The 20403-nt window shown below is 53.0% G+C and overlaps 1 protein-coding gene across 2 annotated transcripts; it reads left to right on the forward strand.

The window, feature by feature from the left end:
- Positions 1 to 3002: 3002 nt before the first annotated feature.
- CDX2 (caudal type homeobox 2) lies at positions 3003 to 9998 on the forward strand. Of its 2 annotated transcripts, none has more exons than XM_061133033.1 (3): positions 3003 to 3740; positions 7268 to 7409; positions 8364 to 9998. In XM_061133033.1, exons 1-3 carry the CDS (start codon positions 3200 to 3202, stop codon positions 8491 to 8493), a joined length of 813 nt encoding a protein of 270 aa, XP_060989016.1. In that variant the 5' UTR covers positions 3003 to 3199; the 3' UTR covers positions 8494 to 9998. The 2 variants fall into 2 exon arrangements, with proteins under 2 accessions (XP_060989016.1, XP_060989015.1); XM_061133032.1 differs by having other exon boundaries at positions 3019 to 3740; positions 7268 to 7413.
- The last annotated feature ends 10405 nt before the right edge of the window (positions 9999 to 20403 follow it).

The following is a 20403-nucleotide window of genomic DNA, read 5'->3' on the forward strand; positions in this document are numbered from 1 at the left end:
GTCTTGAAGAGTGAAGGCTTGGGATGACTATTGAGGGTGGTTCTCAGCTCAAGCCAGGAGGCTCTAAGAAAGCCACCAGGTACCTTGGTCTCTGCTGGAGGCCTGTCCCACATGGCACCTGCACTCCCCCAGGGCCACACACCTGCACCCTGAGGCCAAAGGAGCTGCCTCCCCTCCCCCACCCAGAGTAGGTTTCCTGGGGTCAGGAACCCGACAAAGGGCTCTCAGAGGCTAAGCCATGGTGATGAAAAGACACCAGGCTCTTTTCCCATCAGCCACCTTGCACCCCTCTCTGATTGCTCCCGACAGCCTGCCCCTGCAGGAACCCAGATGGGCCCCCTCTTGGCTGAGGGAGCAACCCAGACATGAGGGGATATTTCCACTCCAAGGAGCTTGTCCAAGGACATTATTATTGCCTCCTTTCCCCTCACCCCCAGCCCAGGGCCCAGAACCAAGGAGGGGCCATGCTACTGCCATGAGTGCCCATTTCTTCATGAAGGACACCAGCCAGTGTCCTCTCTCCTGCCATCACACCACACACCCCAAGTGAGCATGGGTCTCTCTGAGATCTGGCGTGACCCCTGGGGCCAGATCAACCCAGGCCGCTCCCAAAGCATTTGGGCAGGCAGGCCAGGGCCCTTTCTCCAGGGCAGAGTAGAGACACAGCTGGAAAACCGGGACAATTAGCCAGCGGCCGGCGGCCATAAAAACGCAGGAAGCGGCCACCGCAGGGCGGAGGGGGCTGGCTGTCCCCAATAAAGCGATTGTCCCAAAGAATGCCCACATTCCGAAGACTCAGGCGCAAGCCTGGGCCTCGGCTTCCAGAGCTGGAGGCTTGGGAGGGGGCTGCCGGCGGTGGGGGGTGGGGGGGGTTGGAGGCGGAAAGAGGGATTGTGTCTCCCAGGAAGAGGAGGAAGATGTTTGCTAGATCAAACGTCTGCAATGCTCCCGCCACTTAACCTCCCACCCTCCCACATCCCAGCCCCATCCAGGTCCACAGACTACCCCGCCACCCCATGACCCGCCCCCCCCCCCCAACTCAGTGACTTGGATTCTGTAACAGGCTTTGTAATTTGTTTCCTATTTTATTTCTCAAGAGGTCCCATGACCCTCAGTTATCTGGGCCAGGCCTGGGGAGATCCACAAGGATGATCTGCTACAGCCTTCACCAGTTGATTGCCCAGTTTGTTACCACCCACTCCCCACCATTTTAACCTCTTTCCTTAGGAAACACAGAGGACAAGAGGGAACAGCAAGGAGGAGATCCGAAGCCCTGATCTGGGAGAGGCCTGGCCTCTCCGAACTCCGCGGCTGGCCGGCTGTCCTCTGTAAAGTGGAGAAGATGACAAGACCCGCTCTATTCCCGATCTGGGGAGATGTGAAGATCTAGGAGATAAAGGACACTGGAAGGAGCTACAGAGATCACACGAGGACGTGACAAACACCAGAGACCGCTCCGCGGCGAGAACCGACAGGGGTGGATCTGCAGAAGAGCCACTGCGCCCCGCTGGTTCCCGGAGTGCTCAAAGCCACCCAGCCCGCCTGCCCAGCCCGCTGCCCGGGCGCTGCGATCCTCAGATCCCAGTCTGGCAGCGCCGCCTGGGCTCGGAGCGGTGGTAGACAGCAGCCGCAGGCCCCACTCCCCGCGGTTGCTGAACCGAGATGGGCGCCTGCCCGAGCGAATCTGGTCGCCCTGAGCTCCTGTCCTCCGACCCGTCCTGGCGGGTCCCGAGCCAGGCAACGCAGTACAGGTCCCCACGGCTGCCACTTTCAGCCCGGGACACAGTGCTTCCCGGGCCCTTCAGAAGCAGTCATCAGTGATGGCTCGGGGGTCTCTTTCCATCCCCTAGAGATGGAAAATCTATTTTCTCCGGAGAAATGTATTACTTTGCAAATGAGAATGGTTTTAAGCCATTGGTATGTTGTATGACATATACATACCTGGGTAGATATTAGCAGAAACCCTAGAGTCCCTTTTCCTTGATTCTAAACCACGTATTTAAGTATATAAACATATAAGTGTAACTTGCTTAGTTTTCACAGGCAACCCACACACCAGGACCCAGCTCAAGAAACACCAGGAAAAAAAAAAAGAAACACCAGAACTCTAACAAACCCTCCTGCTCCCCTCCGCTACCACCCTCCCACCAGCCTGACTACTACCACTCTCTTCTTGGTTTGCAGTTAAGATTTCTGAGTTTGTACTGTAAATGCTTTTGCAAAAAAAATTAATAGCTTTGAGTCCCAAATACGAGATGAACTCAGAGATGCGACCTGCAACTAGGGTCTTAATTTATCTCGTGTGGAGGGCCAGCTGTTTCCCTAGGGAAGAAAATAAATGATCAGCGGTGACAGTTGTTTGAGGGGCGCAGTCGGCCTGGCCAGGGGCGCAGAGAGGATAAGAACAGGCCTGTTTCTCCCGGCTCCACCCGTCACCTCCTGGGCTGGCCAGAAACTGTCATCAAAGCAATGGCTTCCCTTTTTCTCTTTGGGATGGAAGGAGCTTCTTCTAGACACCCCCTCCCTTCCCTGCAAATGCAAAAACACGACTCCTCAGTTCCTAAACCCCGATTCCCACCAAGATAGCTCTCCCCACCCCTCCACCCACTTTTGCAAGTCTCTAGATTTCATTCTTTGAACCTGTGATTGGAGGTTAAAGTGCACCAAGGTTGGAAGAAGGAAGCTCTTAACAATAAAGGTTTGAATATTTAGCTGTGATGGGTCGCAGCCCTCTTGAGAGCTCCCCCCCTCCTCCCTAATCTTTTAAAATGCAAATCGTGTTTCTAGGGGTTGTGCGCCGGGTGCGCGCTGCGCCTCGAAGTCTCCAGCCATTGGTGTCTGTGTCATTACTAATAGAGTCTTGTAAACACTCGTTAATCACGTAAGGCCGCCGGCCTGGGGCTCCGCACGCCAGCCGGTGGCGGGTCTTCCCCGCCTCTGCAGCCTGGTGGAAAGGAGGTGGGAGGAAAGAAGGAAGAGAGAGCGGGAGGGAGGGAGGGAGGGAGGAGGCAGGCCCGAGGCAGGGACCGCCTCAGAAGCAGAAGCGCCGCGAGGAGCCGGCGGAGCACCGCGGGCCGGGGCGCAGCCACCCGCAGTTCCAGCGCCCCCTCACCCCCTGCGCCAACGCGGCGCCCCCCGGCAGCCTCCAGCGTCCGTCCCCGGGCAGCATGGTGAGGTTCGCCGTCGGGCCCTCGCCACCATGTACGTGAGCTACCTCCTGGACAAGGACGTGAGCATGTATCCCAGCTCCGTGCGCCACTCCGGCAGCCTCAACCTGGCCCCGCAGAACTTCGTCAGCCCCCCGCAGTACCCGGACTACGGCGGCTACCATGTGGCGGCCGCGGCCGCCGCCGCCGCCAACCTGGACAGCGCGCAGTCCCCCGGGCCGTCCTGGCCGGCCGCCTACGGCGCCCCGCTCCGAGAGGACTGGAACGGCTACGCGCCGGGGGGCGCGGCGGCCACCGCCAACGCCGTAGCTCACGGCCTCAACGGGGGCTCCCCGGCCGCCGCCATGGGCTACAGCGGGCCCGCCGATTACCACCCGCACCACCACCCGCACCACCACCCGCACCACCCGGCCGCCGCGCCCTCCTGCGCCTCCGGCTTGCTGCAGACGCTCAACCCCGGCCCCCCCGGGCCGGTCGCCACCGCCGCCGCCGAGCAGCTGTCGCCGGGCGGCCAGCGGCGGAACCTGTGCGAGTGGATGCGGAAGCCCGCGCAGCCGGCGCTGGGCAGCCAAGGTGAGCCGGCGGGCGCCGGGGGAAGGCGCGGTCTCCGCGCGTCCGGGGACTCCGCGCAAGGGGGACGGGGCGGGGCGACCGCGTCTGGGGGCTCTGGACCCTCCCCCCGGGGGTTGCTGCTCTGGCCCCTGCGTGGGGGCTGGCGGGGTCGGGACTGGAGGTCCTGGTCTCACGAACCGCGTTCAGTGTAAGGCAAAGGGGAGGCTCCCTTCTTCCCACCGCCCTTCCTTCGTAAGGTCGAGTCCTCAGACCCTCGGGAGACTCCCGGGAACGTGGCGCAGCGCGGCTGCAGCGCAGTGATCGCGTCCTCCCGGCTTGCTGCCGCCCGCCCTCGCTCGATGCGCGGCTCCCCTGCAGCTCCCCAGGGCCGGGCTCTAGGGGCACGCCGTCCTTCCCCGTCCCGGCCACTCGGGAAGAACAGGGGACGGGGGCGGCCAGGAGGGCGGCGCGGTCGCGCGAGGGACCAGGTTTAGCCACTGAGGCCAACGGTAGGGATCGGAGCTACCGAGCTGGGGAAACCGGGCGAAGCTGCCGAAGCTGAAAGAAGGTGTTGGTCCCGGGATCTAAGTGGGGAAGAGGTGCGACGCGGGGGTGGGGGGAACACCCGGGTCTTCAGACCTTTGATCTGAGCAGGGGTCATTTCAATCAAAAGCCAGAGGGCTGGGACTGGACGCCCCAGGAGTCCCCTCGTGTCTGCAGAGGGAGAAGGGGAGGAAGGGGTGGTGCGCGCTCAGCCACTGCTCCAGACGGAGGTCGTTTCTCCGGAACCTTCCTTCCCAGGGTCTGGTGTGTGTGCGCGCGCGCGTGTTAGTTGTGTGTGGGTGTGTGTGCGCGCGCGCGCGTGTTAGTTGTGTGTGTGTGTGTGTGCGCGCGCACACTCGTTTAACGAGCTTGCCCCAGAGATGTCTCTGCAGAGATCCCGGGTTGGCGGGACTGAGCGGGCTCGTGGGTTCCGGGTCTGCCCCGTCTAGCGTCTGAGTGTGTCCAGTGGGGAAGGAGCTCCAGTAGGTGTGGTGGGAGAGTCCTGCTGGCTCCGCTTTCCCTCCGTGAAGTCTTTCTCAGCCCTCTGCACTTCCGCTTTTTCCTCTTCCCTCCTTTCAGGCCCAACCCGGCCGGCATGCAGGTTATGGCCACTTTGCACGGGTTTTATAGCCGATTACAGCCGCATAAATCAGAACAGCCGTTGGGGGCTGTCTCCGGGGATCGGTTTTTTGCGTCACTGCGCACAAGCCGGGACCCACCACGGGGGGAACTGCGGCAGTCCGGGGAGGAGGCCTCGGGGCCGACCTGGAGGGTCGGCTGGGTCCCTTCCCCCGAGAGGAGGCGCGCTCTCCTGGACAGAGAGCGCGCCCACGGAAGGCCCTTGGCTATCCTGAGCCTGCCTGGGGTGCCGGCCCCTTGGGGCCGGGGCGGTCTAAGGTAGACCCTAGGTGCGTCCCCGGAGAATGCGCGCAGAGCTGGCCCGGGCGGGGGGAGAGGGAGGGGTGCCACCGGAGCCCGGGCCGCGGGGTCAGGGGAGGAGAGGGCCGCTGTGAAGTCCCGCGCCAAGGTGGCAAGGCCGCAGTCGGCGCCGGGCGCCCTTGTGATGTTAATGTGGGGCGGCCCGCCGGCCGGAGCCCGACTCCTCTGCGGAGCCTCATCCGTCAAGGGGCGAGTGGGGGGGTGGAGGGCGGGTGGGACCCGACCCAGTCCGCTTTGATATACACCTTCCCAGCCCTGCCATTGTCTCTTTTAGGGCCCGGAAAGAGGGTGGTGACTTTCGCAGTCAATAATGAATTCTGACAAGTCCCTCTCATCTCTCCCCTACTCCATCCCCCTCCCTGGTTCCCAGGGGGTGCGGGGCATCTCCAAGGTCCTCGGGGCGCGGGCTGCAGAGCACTCTGGGGGCCTGGTCGCGCTGCCCCGGCCTCTCCGGATACTGAAAGGACAGCCCCCAGCCAGAGCCTCTCCCGAGGGCCCCAAGGCGAGTCCCGCTCCTGGAGAGTCCGGCTCGGAGAACTCCCCTGCGCCCGGCTCTCCGGTCCGGGGAGGTGTCCTCTGTGGCTCCCACCTGGCCCCCGTACACCACCTGCGTGGTGATCTAGTCTGATCCTCAGTTTGCCCCTCTGTACGAAGGGGCCACCACCGCGGGCGGGCTGGGGGCGGTAGAGCAGGTTCCCAGGACTTGGCAGTTGCCTTTCCTTTCCCGGTGGGCGCAGGGTCGGGGCCGCCGCGCGCATTCAAATGCGCCCGCCACCGTGTTGATGTTAATGCGCCTGGCGGGGAGGGGGGATGAAGGCCGGCCCGCCATTTGCTCAGTAGTGGTAATTCAAACAGAACGCGGTTGTTATTAAGGCATTGAAAGGGCTTTTCTTTGATAAGATCGCCTTGTCCTGCATTGTTTGAGGCTGTGTTCTCCTTTCAGCGGCTCCGGGGAGCTCCCTCTGATCCGGCCTGTATCTTCCCAGGGCGCTTTTGTTGTGGTTTGCAAAGGGTTTTACCTGAACAAAGTCGGCCTGCGGGGCATTAAACACCTCCAAGCAACTCCCCAGACCCTTTAGATCTTCCTGCAGCCCCGGGGCACCGGGCGATTGAACCTGTTCTTTTGGGGGAGAAGACCCCGACCTGGGACCGAGCGAGAACAGCTCCTGAGTTGGGGGGTTCTGCCGAGGGTCGACCCGGGACAGACCCGGTGGAGACGCGGGGCTCTGGCCTGCTCCGACTGCAGTCGCACTATTTGTCAAGGCCCTTCAGTAAAACAATCAATGCAAGGTTTAATATGTTGACTCAATCCAATGAGCAGTAGATCACTGGTCAGGATAGCTCTGGCAGGGTTTGCAGCAGAAATAAATGGAGGATTAAAAAGAAAAGTGTGCCAACCCAGGTTCGCCCAGGTATAGAGCCTCCCCAGCGAGAAGAATTATCGGCCTGCCAGACCCCTGCTCAGAATTCCACCGGATACGGCTGGTGAGCCGGGGGCGTGTGCGTTTCTAGTGACCTGAGGGGACAGCTGTCAGCTACTGCACCCCCTTTCCACTTCTGATAAAACAAACAGAAAGGGAATCCGCCCCCCACCCACATACCCACAATCCCAGCTGTTTTTACTGTGAGCTGTGTTTTTTTTTTAAAAAAACCTCTGATGGGCCTGAAAATCTGAATATTCCCAGGACGGTTTTCCTTTTGGGCCTCATCAACTCAGGTGCTGTATTTGCTTTACAAAACCCCGGATGGAGTTCTGCTATCACCTGTATGAATTTTTCAGTTCAGTCCCTCAGTTGTGTCGACTCTTCGCTACCTGTATGAATTTTTAGTTTCTCTTTAATTTTCAAAAACCACTTAATTCCAAGACTAGGTTAGTTGTCCTGAATAGCTCCCCCCCCACCCTCGGGGCAGGGGTGTCTTGTCAGACTCAGCAGGAACCAGCCAAACCGCGGCCCCCCAGGGCGATGGAGGAAGAGAAATGGTTCCTGGGTTAGGGAGGTTTGTCATTACCCATGACTGATGGGCTGCCCTGCAGTTCTCGGGGCTAACTTTGCCTTCCTCTACAGTGAAAACCAGGACGAAAGACAAATATCGGGTCGTGTACACGGACCACCAGCGTCTGGAGCTGGAGAAGGAGTTTCACTACAGTCGCTACATCACCATCCGGAGGAAAGCCGAGCTGGCCGCCACGCTGGGGCTCTCGGAGAGGCAGGTAGGAACCCTCCAGGGCCCGCCCCATCACTGCCTGGGAGGATCCAGTGGGGAGGGTTAGAAGCCAGGCCCGGGGATCCACCTCGTTCTGTGAGCAGATTAAATTAAAGCAAGAGGATCAAAAAATAAATTAATTAATAAATAAAAATTTTTTAAAAAAGCAAGAGGATCGAGAGACTTTTCCTTCTAGATGCTTTTTAAAAAGGCTTCTTCCACGTCTAGTTGTCTTTTTAAAAAATATATGTATATTGTTGATTTTTTTTTTTTTTTTCCTATTTTGGGGGACCTAGGAGGTAAAAACACACACACACACACAAATGAGTGTAGTTTAATGCAGAATTCGATTTGGGTCAATAAAGACTTACTCTCTTTGTACCCAGCTCTGTACTGGGGGAACAATTAATGTAGGATACCAGCCTCTGCCCAGAGAAATTATGGAGGGGTGAGGCTTAGCTCCTGAATGCTCTAGATTGTCAAATTCACAGCCAGGAAACCCCTCGTTAAAACTCATTCTCAGCCCCAAGGCAAGGACTATTACATTTCCGTTTAGGTTTGAGAGGCCAAAGGTTGTCATTTTGAAGTACATCCAGCCCTAGCCTTCTTGCTTGGTGTAGAAAGGGCCTGGCAGTTTCTGTCTTCCTTGGTTCTGAGACTCTGAACTTTTCCAGTGAAGTTGTAGATAAAGGTTGCTCTGGAAAGAAACCTGAAGAACAAAGGAGAGAGAGGCCCTTCCCTCTTGAGGTTGGATTGGGCTTGGGGGAAGCTCCAGCACTGGGCTGTTACATGGGCTGTCCTGTGAAAAGCTGGGTGAAGGGCTGGTGTCCTGCGGGTGCAGAGGAGACCTCTTTGGCTGGAGAAGGAGGCATTGGATCTAGTGTCAAATACTGTCCCTTTATGCTTTCACTATCTTCTTCACCGCCTTCTGTTTTTCTCCACCTTTTTCATTTCCAGGTTAAAATCTGGTTTCAGAACCGCAGAGCAAAGGAAAGGAAGATCAACAAGAAGAAGTTGCAACAGCAGCAGCAACAGCCGCCCCCTCCTTCTGGGCCACAGCCTCCCCAGCCACAGCCAGGGCCCCTGAGAAGCGTCCCGGAGCCCCTGAGTCCCGTGTCTTCCCTGCAAGGCTCGGTGCCTGGGGTTCTGGGGCCAGCTGGCGGGGTGTTAAACCCCACTGTCACCCAGTGACCTGCAGCGGCCTGCAGTAGCAATTTCAGGCTGAGCCATGAGGAGCATGGACTCTGCTAGAACCCTCAGGAAAGACCCCCCTCCCTTCTCACCCACAAATGTTCACCAGCTGACCTAGCCCTCAGAGCGGAAACAGACGGGGGCCTGGGGGAAAGATGAGTGTGGTTGGGGTCCTCAAGGATGACATTCTCCTAGATTTTGACTTTTTCCATTCTGACTCTTTCTGCCAAATGAGGAGATGGGAAAAGACACCGGGGCTTCCTTTAGTACCGGCGGACGTGCTGCCTGGACTGGCGGAACAGACCAGCCTTTCAGCCCCCTGCTCCTCCGCTCTTGGCCTCCCAGATCTGCAGGATACATCTCTGGTTGGAGCTGAGGCAGGAAAGGGGCTCAGGGGACTGCCAGGGATGGAACCAAGATGGTTAGGTCTACTGACGGCCCTCCAAGGTCCCGCTGGCCCCTCTCACCTCTAGGGCAGGCAAGATTTTAGCTGCAGAAGCCAGTGGCAGCTAAGATGGAGACCTGGGCCCACTGAAGCATGCAGAACCCCCAGGTCTTTGTCTTTCTTCTCTTCCCAGTGCAGGAAAGACTTGGCTGGTGTATGCATGCGGTCTATGGTAGTGTGAGAGGGTGGCTGCTGGACTCCAGGCCTGACAAGTGGGGGGTGGGGGGGCCGGGACAGGGCCTTGTTTAGAATGCCTGTCACCAGAGCCTCTCTGGGCTGAATGTATGTCAGTGCTATAAATGCCAGAGCCAACCTGGACTTCCTGTGATTTTCACAATCTTGGGGCTGATGAAAAAGGGGGAGTTTCTGTTGTTGTTGCTGCTGTTTGGGTTGTTGGTCTGTGTAACATCCAAGCCAGCATTTTAAAAGCTTTCTGGATCCATGGGGAGAGAAGTGATATGGTGAAGGGAAATGGGGGTGGGTGGGGGTGGGGGTGGTATTTGAACACAGTTGAATTTTTTTTTTTCTAAAAAGAAAAGAGATAAAGGAGCTTTCCAGATTTCAGATTCTGTTTTTTTATCACCTATCAGGCTTTGTCTGAAATTATTATTTTTATTTTTTTTTAAGAAATGAAATATCCTCTCTCCTTACAAGCTAGAATTAGGAAAATCAGGGTGGGGGTGGGGGGTGGAGAAGGTTATCTGGACATCCTCATTTTACCCCAGAGCACCAGAAGCCCGAGGGAGCGGTTTCTGAGACCTGCCCTGCCCCCAAGCCGCAGCCCAGCCTTGCCTTCTGGAATGCGTGGTTCTCCTGGGGGTGCCTGTGGGCAGGACGCACAGCTGAACGCCCAGCTGCTTCTCAGCTAGGGGAATGGTGGGCAGTGGGCGCGAGAGAGCCCCTCGCAGCGTCCAGTCAAGTCCACACGGAAGCCGTCACCCTCAGTCCCTTCGTTGGTGAGTCTCTTCTCCCCAGGATGCCCAGCATTCAAGTGAAAACACTCGATTCTATTCCCAAGGCAAAGTTTCCACGAACGTGCGTACTAAGTTGCCCCCATGGACTATAGCCCGCCAGGCTCCTCAGTCCATGGGGATTCTCCAGGCAAGAAGACTGGAGTGGGGTGCCATGCCCTCTTCCGGGGGAATCTTCCTGGCCCAGGGATTGAACCCGCGTCTCCTGCATCCGCAGGCGGGTTCTTTACCACTAGCGCCACCTGGGAAGCCCAGGTTCCTACGACCATGTTCTGTAAATGGCCTGTCTTGTCCCGTGCTGTTTCATTTTCCCCACCCTCCCTCCCCGGTCTCTCCCTTCTCCCAGATAAAAACTGGGAACCCAGCAAAGGGAGATCCTCGTGGAGATCGGCTGGGAAGCCGCGGAGCAGGGCGCGCTCGGCAGCGACGGGGCCCGGGAAGAGGGGCTGTGCCCTCCACGCGGCCTCTCCGGGCCCGGATCGGCGCCTCCACCGAGGGAGGAGGTGCCCCAAGGGCTGGGCTGGACGGGCCGAGCTGCGAGGCAGGAATGCCCCCTGCAGTATCGCCCCGATTCCGCGGCGCTTCCGGAAGGCGCCTTCCCCTCGGCGCCTGGGACCGGGGCGGGGGGAGCGGTGGGGGTGGCCGGGGGCCGCGTGCCGGGCCCGGGGCGGGGGCGGCGGGGCAGCCGGTGGTCTCCGGGGGCCCGGCGCGGTTGCTATGCGTTGCCGTGAAACGCCTGTCAATAAAGCCTGTTTGGACAGTGGAGCGCGAGCACAAGGGTTATTTGCTTAGTGGTTAGAGGTCCAAAAGTCGGCGTGGTCCCGCCGCGAGCGATCACACGGGCCTCCCCTTCCCGGGGAGCGGGCCCCTAGCGCCGACGCCCGTGCGTCCAGAGGGCCCACCGGGACCCCCACTCGGGGCGGCGGGTTGCCCGCCGGTCGCCGCCCGCAAGGCCGGGAATGAGGTCCCTACGCCGAGGCACCGCCCCGAGAGCCAGCACCCAGGGAACCCACGCGCGGATGCGGCGCGAGCGGCAGCGCGGCCTGGAGAAGCCTGGGGAGGCCGGCGTCCGGACGTCAGGGTTCATTTGTGAGCAGAGGGCCGCGCGGGTCCGAGCGGCGCGGGCGCTGTGCCGAGGATCTCAGGGCGCGAGCCTCTGGGTCCCCGCGGCGCCCTGTCCCCGCTCCGGCCGCCAGGGAGCGCGCGCGCCCTGGGAAGAGCCGAGGCCCGGCCCACGCTGCTCGCCGCCTCTGCAGGAAGGGGACGCAGTTGAGACCCAGGGGGTGCAAGCCCCAGACCTCTCTCTCCCACCCCGAGGCTCCCAGACCCGCGTGGAGAGCCTTCCCTCCGCGGCCACGGGACCGGGGAAGCTAAGTGCACACTGGGTCAGGTGCAGAAAATTCTTGGATCTGGTGCCTGTTTAAGAAAAGCAAATTTAGGGGAGGGGAGCTGTTCACTCTTCTAGAAGGGTCTTTTGGAGGGACTTCCTTGGCGATCCAGTGGTTAAAACTCCACGCCTCCACTATTAAGAGCGCGAGTTCAGTCCCTGGTCTGGGAACTAAGATCCCAGGGCGCTCTACTCCCCCCAAAAGTCTTTTTGGACAAGACGTTTCTTTAAAAAAAATTTACAGAAATATAGGTGTGATATTAATATATGGGAAGAGCGAGAACTTAGGATAAACAAAGGGGAAGATGCAGCAGTATTGTGGAACTCATGTAAAAAAAAAAAAGGTATATATGTAGGGAAAGCAGGCCAAGTCTTTTTTCCTGTAAACAATTCATAATTTTATCATATTCATCTCATGAAGTTAACAAGATGGGCTGCTAGTTGAAAGCCATGGAAGTTTCAGTGAGTTTCCTTGCTGTCTGATACTATCAGGCAGGAGGCTGACAATGATCAAGAATACTGATCTTAAATAGAAATCTAAACACATAAACAGCAATATTCTGGCTGTTGTTATTCACAACCACCTGGGAAAAATAAGAGGAGGAAAGGAGCAGATGTAAGTCTCAGCTACAGAAACTTAGGAAGAGATTATAGGTTTTTAAGAGCACTATTCACACCTTGTTTTAGAATTAGTTTAAGAACCCTGGGAAGATCACAACTTCCCAGCTACCACTTCCTCATCTGTAAATGGAGATCGAATGCAATGTAAGCAGATGCAATTCATGGGGTACACTTATGATTAGATCCCAATAATGACATGAACTCCTTTTTTTAGTCATGAACCATCTTCTCTGAAGTGCTCAAAGTTCCTCACAGTGGATGTTTGAACAAGGATCATTTTTCAAATCATTGGAAAATAATTACCTTCCAGAAGTTTTCCTCCTGTATTTAGCTCTGCTTACTTTGTCAAAATAGCCCCAAGTCTGTTGTCTCTTGATTTCCACTGCCTATGTGTCTACACAAAATCTCAAGTGGCAAAGCACGAACATTCCAGATGAGAAGATGAGTTTCGGCTCTAACCAGCTTACCTGTCCTTTCATCAACCAGGAAAGATGTTCCAGTTGTATTTAGGAGACTCAGATTAGTTGAGGATATCAATCAGAATCCTTTAACCCAGAAGAGGCACAGAGGCAGATACTCTTCCTCAGTTCAGTTCAATTCAATCACTCAGTCGTGTCTGACTCTTTGCAACCCCATGGACTATAGCATGCCAAGCCTTCCTGTCCATCACCATCTCCTGGAGCTTGCTCAAACTCATGTCCATTGAGTCAGTGATGCCATCCAACCATCTCATCCTCTGTTGTCCCCTTCTCCTCCCGCCTTCAGTCTTTCCCAGCATCAGGGTCTTTTCCAATAAGTCAGTTCTTCCCATCAGGTGGCTAAAGTATTGGAGTTTCAGCTTCAGCATCAGTCCTTCCAATGAATATTCAGGACTGATTTCCTTTAGGATGGAGTGGTTGGATCTCCTTGCAGTCCAAGGGACTCTCAAGAGTCTTTTCCAACACCACAGTTCAAAAACATCCATTCTTCTGTGCTCAGCTTTCTTTATAGTCCAACTCTACCTAGGTAGTATTAAAAGTTTTGTTATTTTGAAATAATTTCTAGTCTAATACCTCAATATCAATTCTGTACTCTGCCTGGAGCTGGGTTGCACCCACCTCCCCCCGCCCCCCACCCCCAGCCTGCCAACTGCTTCTGGCAGGGGTTCAATTCTTCAAGCCTTCCATTAAAGTAATTTAATATGAGCATTTTCTTCTAACACCCATAATTTCCCCTTACACAAAAACTATAGCAGCAGATTTTTGCATTAAATTAGTATTGCTTTGGAGGATAAGGAAAACATCCATATCTAAATAATGTAGGTTACCTTGTATTTTAAATTAGCATTTAAATTATTTTCTTAAATTCCATTTAGACTATACAATCTTCCAACCACCATAATTCTCACATTTAAAGTTTTTTTTTTCTGGGGGGGGGATGGCTTTTTCCTTTTGCCTCCTCTTCTTCAAGAGTTGACTATGATTTTAGGAAAACGAGCAGGTTTTATTGCTAACTGGGACGAGCCAAGTGATGGGCCAAAACAATCACTAAATATTTTCTTTACTTATACACCAGAGGAAATACATACACTTCTTCTAGCATTCACTTCTTGAAGGTTATGACATTAGATCTAGGAAAATACCCTCAAATTCCAAATAAAATAGAATCTGTCAATTCTAGAGATTATAGCCACATTTACTTTGACATTCTTCTCGGAGGTATCAGTTTAGAGAAGGTGAGAACAAGTACATAGGTGACCTTTCGGGTTTGTGTCTCTGCTACTCAAACATTTATTTTAACAACAGTTTTTTTCAAATTGAAATTTGTCACTAACCTCGGTTGATACAGATAATATCAATTAAGTTCCCAGAGCTCCAAAGATAATTACTGGTATGGGTTTCCCTGGTGGCTCAGATGGTAAAGAATCTGCCTGCAATGCAGGAGACCTGGGTTTGATCCCTGGGTCAGGAAGATCCACTCGAGAAGGGAACGGCAACCCACTCCAGTATCCTTGCCTGGAGAATCCCATGTACAGAAGAGCCTGCCAGGCTACAGTCCATGGGGTTGAAAAGAGTCAAGACACCACTGAGCGAATAATGCTTTCACTTGTTCTTCTTTATTCAGGGTCCTGGTGATTCTGTGCTTGAAATCTAATCCATAAACCAGAACACCACCAGTTTGATCCATGAAGAAGAGTTCCCTGGGATTCAGTGATAATCAAACAGTCCCCCCCTACACACACACTCACATGTACTTAAAATAATATTCAGGTCATGTACTGGGTTTATGGGTCAAGTAATTTTACTGGTAAGAAGGAACCTAGGCATTTCATTCCCCCCCCCCCCCCACCTTTTCATGATCAATACCAGAACATTTTTTTTTTCCCATTGCATGCCTTTTTATATCTGTGTTTTAATTTCTAGGAAAGAAATTCTTTTCTAATTGTTCATGTGTTATCTCAGAACTTTCAGGACAGTCTGCTCTCATAACACTTTGTATCTGCAGTATGGTAATAATAGGTTTTATCCAAGGGGTAGTTGATAAATTCCTCTCCAATCTCAGGAAAGCAAACAATGAAAAGCAAAGTAGGAGCTAAAGTCATTGTAGTGTGCGCAAACAATGGCTTGTTGGTTGGCACCTGAATAATTTTAATTTACTGACAATTAGTAGAATCAATGACAAAGATTGAGTATTAATACCTAAACCACAGATTAGGAGCTGTAAAAACTGACGTGGGCAGGCTCTATCTTTTACTCATGAAAGACAGTATATGTTCTTTCACTCTGTGTATCTAGTGTATTAAAAACAACAACCAGGACAAAATTCAATAGCTCTAGATTCTATTTTTAGCCTTTCCTCTATTTTCTAGGCAAAACTCTGGTAGGGTGTATGTGCCCTGCCGAGGCTAACAGAAAAAAGACACAGTTAATTGAGAACAAAAGAGACCATTGTCCAATACATAGCAATATAGAAGCATACATGCAGGACAAAAGAAAAAATAAAAGACTGCTATCTGGAATCCACATGTATTAAAAATAAAAAGCATATCTTTCCTGCTCAAACCACCTTACTGAAAAGAATGCAAATTTCAGGAATCCAAATTCCTCTAGTTATTTTCATGTGTTCCTGTTATTACAATTTTCATCATAGCTATGAATTTCATATAACTGCCATTATACTTTTAGATACCTGTGAGTGATATATTGTTAAACACAATAGATGTTGATTCCGAGTGACAGTTCTTGGTCCTGATATTCAGCCAACAACCAGCTTTTATTCCTCACTTCTAGGGTTAGGGTCTTGAAACGCACCCACGTGGTTATAATGGCTGCACAGGGGGTGGACACATGGCCAGAAAAGAGAACCAGAAGGCAACACGACCAGACAATCGGGCCGTCTGAAGCTGTTTAGGGAATAAATTTTTAGAGGGACATGTATTAGCGCATCAAGCTGGGCGCTACTTTTACAAATGTCAAGCCACACAGGACTCCTCCCTTAACGGGAACTTTTAGTTTGTTCCCCCCCCCCCCCCCCAACATCTTTATCTCAGAGAATCGACTGCCCGGATTCGAGTCTTTGCAAAATGTTTTAGACAGGAAAAAAGAAAAAAGAAAGAAAGAAAGCAAACCTTGCTCATGCCCATATAGACAAGTCGTTTGAGACAGGCTTGGGCGTAGGGGGCGTTCGGCCAGGTATGGAGGCGTCGGTGCGCGGCCCCAGCCATCAGGAAAGATGCACTCCGGTGGCCGGGGCCTCGCCGCTCCCCCCTGCGGCCCGGGCTCATGGATCAAAGTGGCGGACCCCTGCCCAAGGCCAGCCGGACCCCCAGCGGGCTTCGGGCGCAGGTGTCGCATCTCCCCGCCCCGGACGCCCCGCCGGCTCCTCGCACGGAGGGAAGAGGCCGTCTGCTGGCGGCCGGGCGCCTCTGGAGGTGGAGGCGCAGCGAGGACCCCGCGGGGAGATTCCAGGCACGTTCCTTTTCTTCTTCGGAGCAGCTCGGTCTCCACCGCCGCCGTGGTCGTCACGGTGAAACGGACTCTGATTTTTCACGGCGCGTCCGCTAGGAGTGGGGCTGTGCCGGGCCTAGGGCGGCAAGGGGCGCGCGCGGCGGCCTCCCGGTGCTTCCTGAGCGCCCCGTGCGGGAGGGACTTGACCTGGAAGGCGAGGTGGGAGGCGGGCGCGCCCGGGCCCGGCAGGCGGCGCTGCTGCCCCAGCGGAACGGCCGGGTCTCGGGGCGCCGGCGGTGCCCAGCGCCCGAACAGGCGGGGCGGGGAGCGGGGTCACGGCCGGGGCGGCCCTCGGTGCCTCTCCCGCCTCCCCGCAGAGGGGTGCGGGCCCGGGATCCACGGCCGGCGGGATCGCGCGGCACCGCGGGTGCAGACGAGCCCACCCTCCCCGCCTCTCCCGGCTGCGCGCGGGCCTCTTGCCCCTGGGGCCCCTTCCCGGCCAGGCGAAGAGGATACGTCCCCAGGAGCCGCGGGCCCGGTGGGTGCCCGCCGTCCTCGAACCTCTTCTCGCAGACGGACGTGTCCCTGGTCTGCCCCTCACGGGTCTCCAGAGAGCGTCCAACTTAATGACTAGTGAGGGCCGATCCCCGACCCGGGCCCGTTTTGGGGGCTTGGGGGAGGGCGGGATCACTCTGGATCTAAATAATTTACTCGCGGCTAAATAATTTACCCAGGGTTTTCTCCTCCTGCCAACTCCCTCCCTTACACCCCTGCTCCCGACTTCCTGCTTTGTGCAGCCCCGGGGAGAGAAGGGCCAAGTCTACATAAAAGTTAATATTAATAGCGGTGGGTGGAGGCGACGGCAGGTGCTTCTCCAGACCTCCTCGTCCTCTCTCGCCCCCTCCTCTTGCAAGTCCTGCCTCCTCCTCCAAGCCCGTTTTTAAAAACTGGAGATGGGCCTTGTGCCTGGGGGACCCTTTCTGAAATAAGGGCTCTGGGGTGAGCAGCCTTTGTAAATCGTATCCTCCTTGCAGTCGCCCTGGGCGCGGAAAGTGGCAAAGGTCGGGCGTGCACCCGGCGGCAGCAGCGCCCGCGCGCCCGGTTCGGCTGCAGGGCACCGGGTCAGATAAGCGCGCAAGCGAGTCAGCAGGTTTGACGGGAAAGATACCCGGCAGGAAGGGGACGGGCTGAGCAAACTCGCGGGAGGGGTGTGTGTTGGGGGGGAGGAACACAAAAGTTACAGGCGCAACAAGCCCGAACTGTGGAGAGAATTCCTAGTAATTCTAGGAATTACTAGAGAATTTCTAGCCACGGACACATTTTTCTAGCGCGGTGGCAAGGGATGCCATCAGGGTGTCCTCACCACAAAGCCTGGTTGGGTTTAAGTTTTTACCAACGCCAGTTGAGGCTTTCCAGCTTCTTCCAAAAATTTTATTTTTTATTTATTTATTTATTTTTTTCTTTTAAACAAGGCAGACAGGTGGGAAAAGTTAAAACTCCCTTCCCCCTTCTTTCGTTGGGCTTTCCTTGTGACTCATTTGGTAAAGAATCTGCCTGCAATGCGGGAGACCTAGGTTCGATTCCTGGGTTGGGAAGATCCCCTGGAGAAGGAAAAGGCTACCTTTCTGGCCTGGAGAATTCCATGGACTGTATAGCCCATAGGGTTGCAAAGAGTCAGACAGGACTGAGCCACTTTCACTTCTTTCAATCCCATCCCTCTGGGGTACCAATGTTAACATCCTGAGCTACATCAACCCAAGAATTTTTTGTGCTTAGGCAAACATGTATCACATCTTACAAACTTATTTCTCTTTTCTTGTTCTTCCTTTGTCTCTCCTTAAAAAAAAATTGAAGTAATACTTTTATTTGTGACTTGCTTTTATCAGTTAATAATACATCTTGGGGGCTTCCCTGGTGGCGCAGATGGTAAAGAATCTGCCTGCCAATGCAGGAGTCCTAGGATACCTGGGTGGGCAAGATCCCCTGGAAGAGGAAATGGCAACCTACTCCAGTATTCTTGCCTGGGAAATCCCAGGGACAGAGGAGCCTGGCAGGCTGCAGTCCCTGGGGTCGCATAGAGTCAGGACTGAGCACACACACACATAGTTGATTTACAATATTGTGTTAATTTCTGCCTCCCCTTCAAAACAGCAGGAACTGACTAGACAACAATAAAGATATCAAGGGCATTTCCCCAGGTCATTATAAGTAAATCCAATTGACTCTTTTAAATGGCTGCTGCATTGTAAATTTAGATGCCAAAACTTTACTCATTCCTTATTCACCAATTTCTTTGAATGTTTATTTTGTTCTAGGTGCTGGGAAACAGCATTAAGAGCACAGATAAAAAATCTTAGGTCTTGGGAAGCTTGCATTCTAGAGGGTAGAGACTGAAAACATTTTTTAAACTACTTCTCTCCTACTGACTGATATTCATGTTGCTGTCAGCATTTTCTATCATAAATGGTACAAGGGTAAGCATCTTCATACATATATTCTTTTGTATATTTATATTTTTAAAGGCTAGATTACTCAAATTGGAAATCCTAGGTCAGAGAAAATTATCATTTTAAACTTTTTTCATTTTTTAGCTTTAATAAATATAGGCATTGCTTCCCAAAAGGGTTTAACAAGTCACAGTACCTCCCAGCTGCCTATAAGTGAATTTGCCTTTCTCCATAGCCTCTTTGCACTAGAAATTATTGCTTACATTTTTAAATTCTGATGGACAGAAAATGGTAGCTAATTTTATGTTCCACAATTTACTAAGCAGGTTAAGCATATTTTCTTTTTTTTGCATTTCTTTGTGGTCTGCTTGAATCTATTATTTTCTAGTAAACAGATGGAAAAGAAACAGTGTTTACTCATCCCAGGCCTTGTGCTTGATCCTTTAAATTATTTCACTTAATCTTTGCAAATGAAATAACAAGCTCTGGGAGATGGTGACGAACAGGGAAGCCTGGAGTGCTGCAGTCCATGGGGTCACAAAGAGTCAGACACAACTGAGCGACTGAACAACAAAATCTTTGCAAAACCCAATATCTAGCCCTATGAGATAGATTATGATCCAGGTCTTTCTGATGTCAAGTGTGTGTGAAAATGTTAGTTGCTCAGTTGTGTCTGACTCTTTGTGACCCCACGGACTATAGCACGCCAGACTTCTCTGTCCATGGGATTTCCCAGGCAAGAATACTGGAGTGGGATGCCATTCCCTTCTCCAGAAATAGAAGAACCCAAGGATCAAACTCAGGTCTCCAGCACTGCAAGCAGATTCTTTACTCTCTGAGCCACCAGGGAAGCCCTTCTGATGTTAAACACCGTATTATTTAGGCCACCATTGAGTCTGCTCCTTGAATGTGGCCCACTTTCTAAGTATGAAGGCAAAGGAAGAATCATAAAATGGTACATAATTATCAGAAATATTTTCAAAATTTAAAAGCAAATTAAAAATGACAAAAGTATTTGCTACAAAAATGTCAGTGGATTGTTTTCCTTGATATATACAGAATTCAAAGCAAAATAATAAGAAAAATTCTAGACTGCTAATGAAATATCATCAAATAACTTAAAAAAGTCTAATAGTGCTGGTGAGAGAAAGATATGCAGGCACTTCCTATACTAATGATAAAACTGTAAATTGATATCTCTTTGGCAATTTGGCAATATCATTTAGAAGTCTTAAAATACACTCAAGTTCAGTAATTTCATATCTAGAACTAATATAGGGAAATAACCAGAAATAGGGAGTTGGAAACAAGTGTCCAATATTAATATTTTGAGCAACTAAATTATGGTATACCTGTTCAGTAGAATATTGCATAACCATTAAAGCCACTGTTTTCAGTATTATTTAATGTTTTTCTATTTAATTTTTCAGAGTGTTTAGTGATCCGACTTCCCTGGTGGCTCAGACGGTAAAGCATCTGCCTACAATGCGGGAGACCCGCATTGGATCTTCCCATCCTGAGTTGGGAAGATCTCCTGGAGAAGGAAATGGCAACCCACTACAGTACACTTGCCTGGAAAATCCCATGGATGGAGAAGCCTGGTAGGCTATAGTCCATGGGGGTCGCAAAGAGTTGGACATGACTGAGCAACATCACTTAGTGATCTGAGGAATTTTTTTTTTTTTTTTTTGGTCTCATACATCAAAAAAGGCAGGGCACAAAAGAATTATACAGTATGCTCTTCTGTGTACTTATGTATCTAGGCTGAGAAATGGCCTTCTAAAAGACATCAAGAGGCCAAGCTCTGGAAACTGTGACTGTTACCTTGTGTGGCAAAAACCAAACAAGCCAAGAAAATAGACACTGAGATCAAAACTAAAGCAAACACCAAAATCCAGAAATCCCACCCCAACAATCGGTGCAGATATGATTAAAGACCTTGAAATGGAGAGATTACATTGGATTATTCACATGGGCCCTAAAGGCCACTGTCAGTGTCCTTTTCAGAG

The sequence above is a fragment of the Dama dama genome, chromosome 30, assembly GCF_033118175.1.
Source record: "Dama dama isolate Ldn47 chromosome 30, ASM3311817v1, whole genome shotgun sequence".
Lineage (NCBI taxonomy): Eukaryota > Metazoa > Chordata > Mammalia > Artiodactyla > Cervidae > Dama > Dama dama.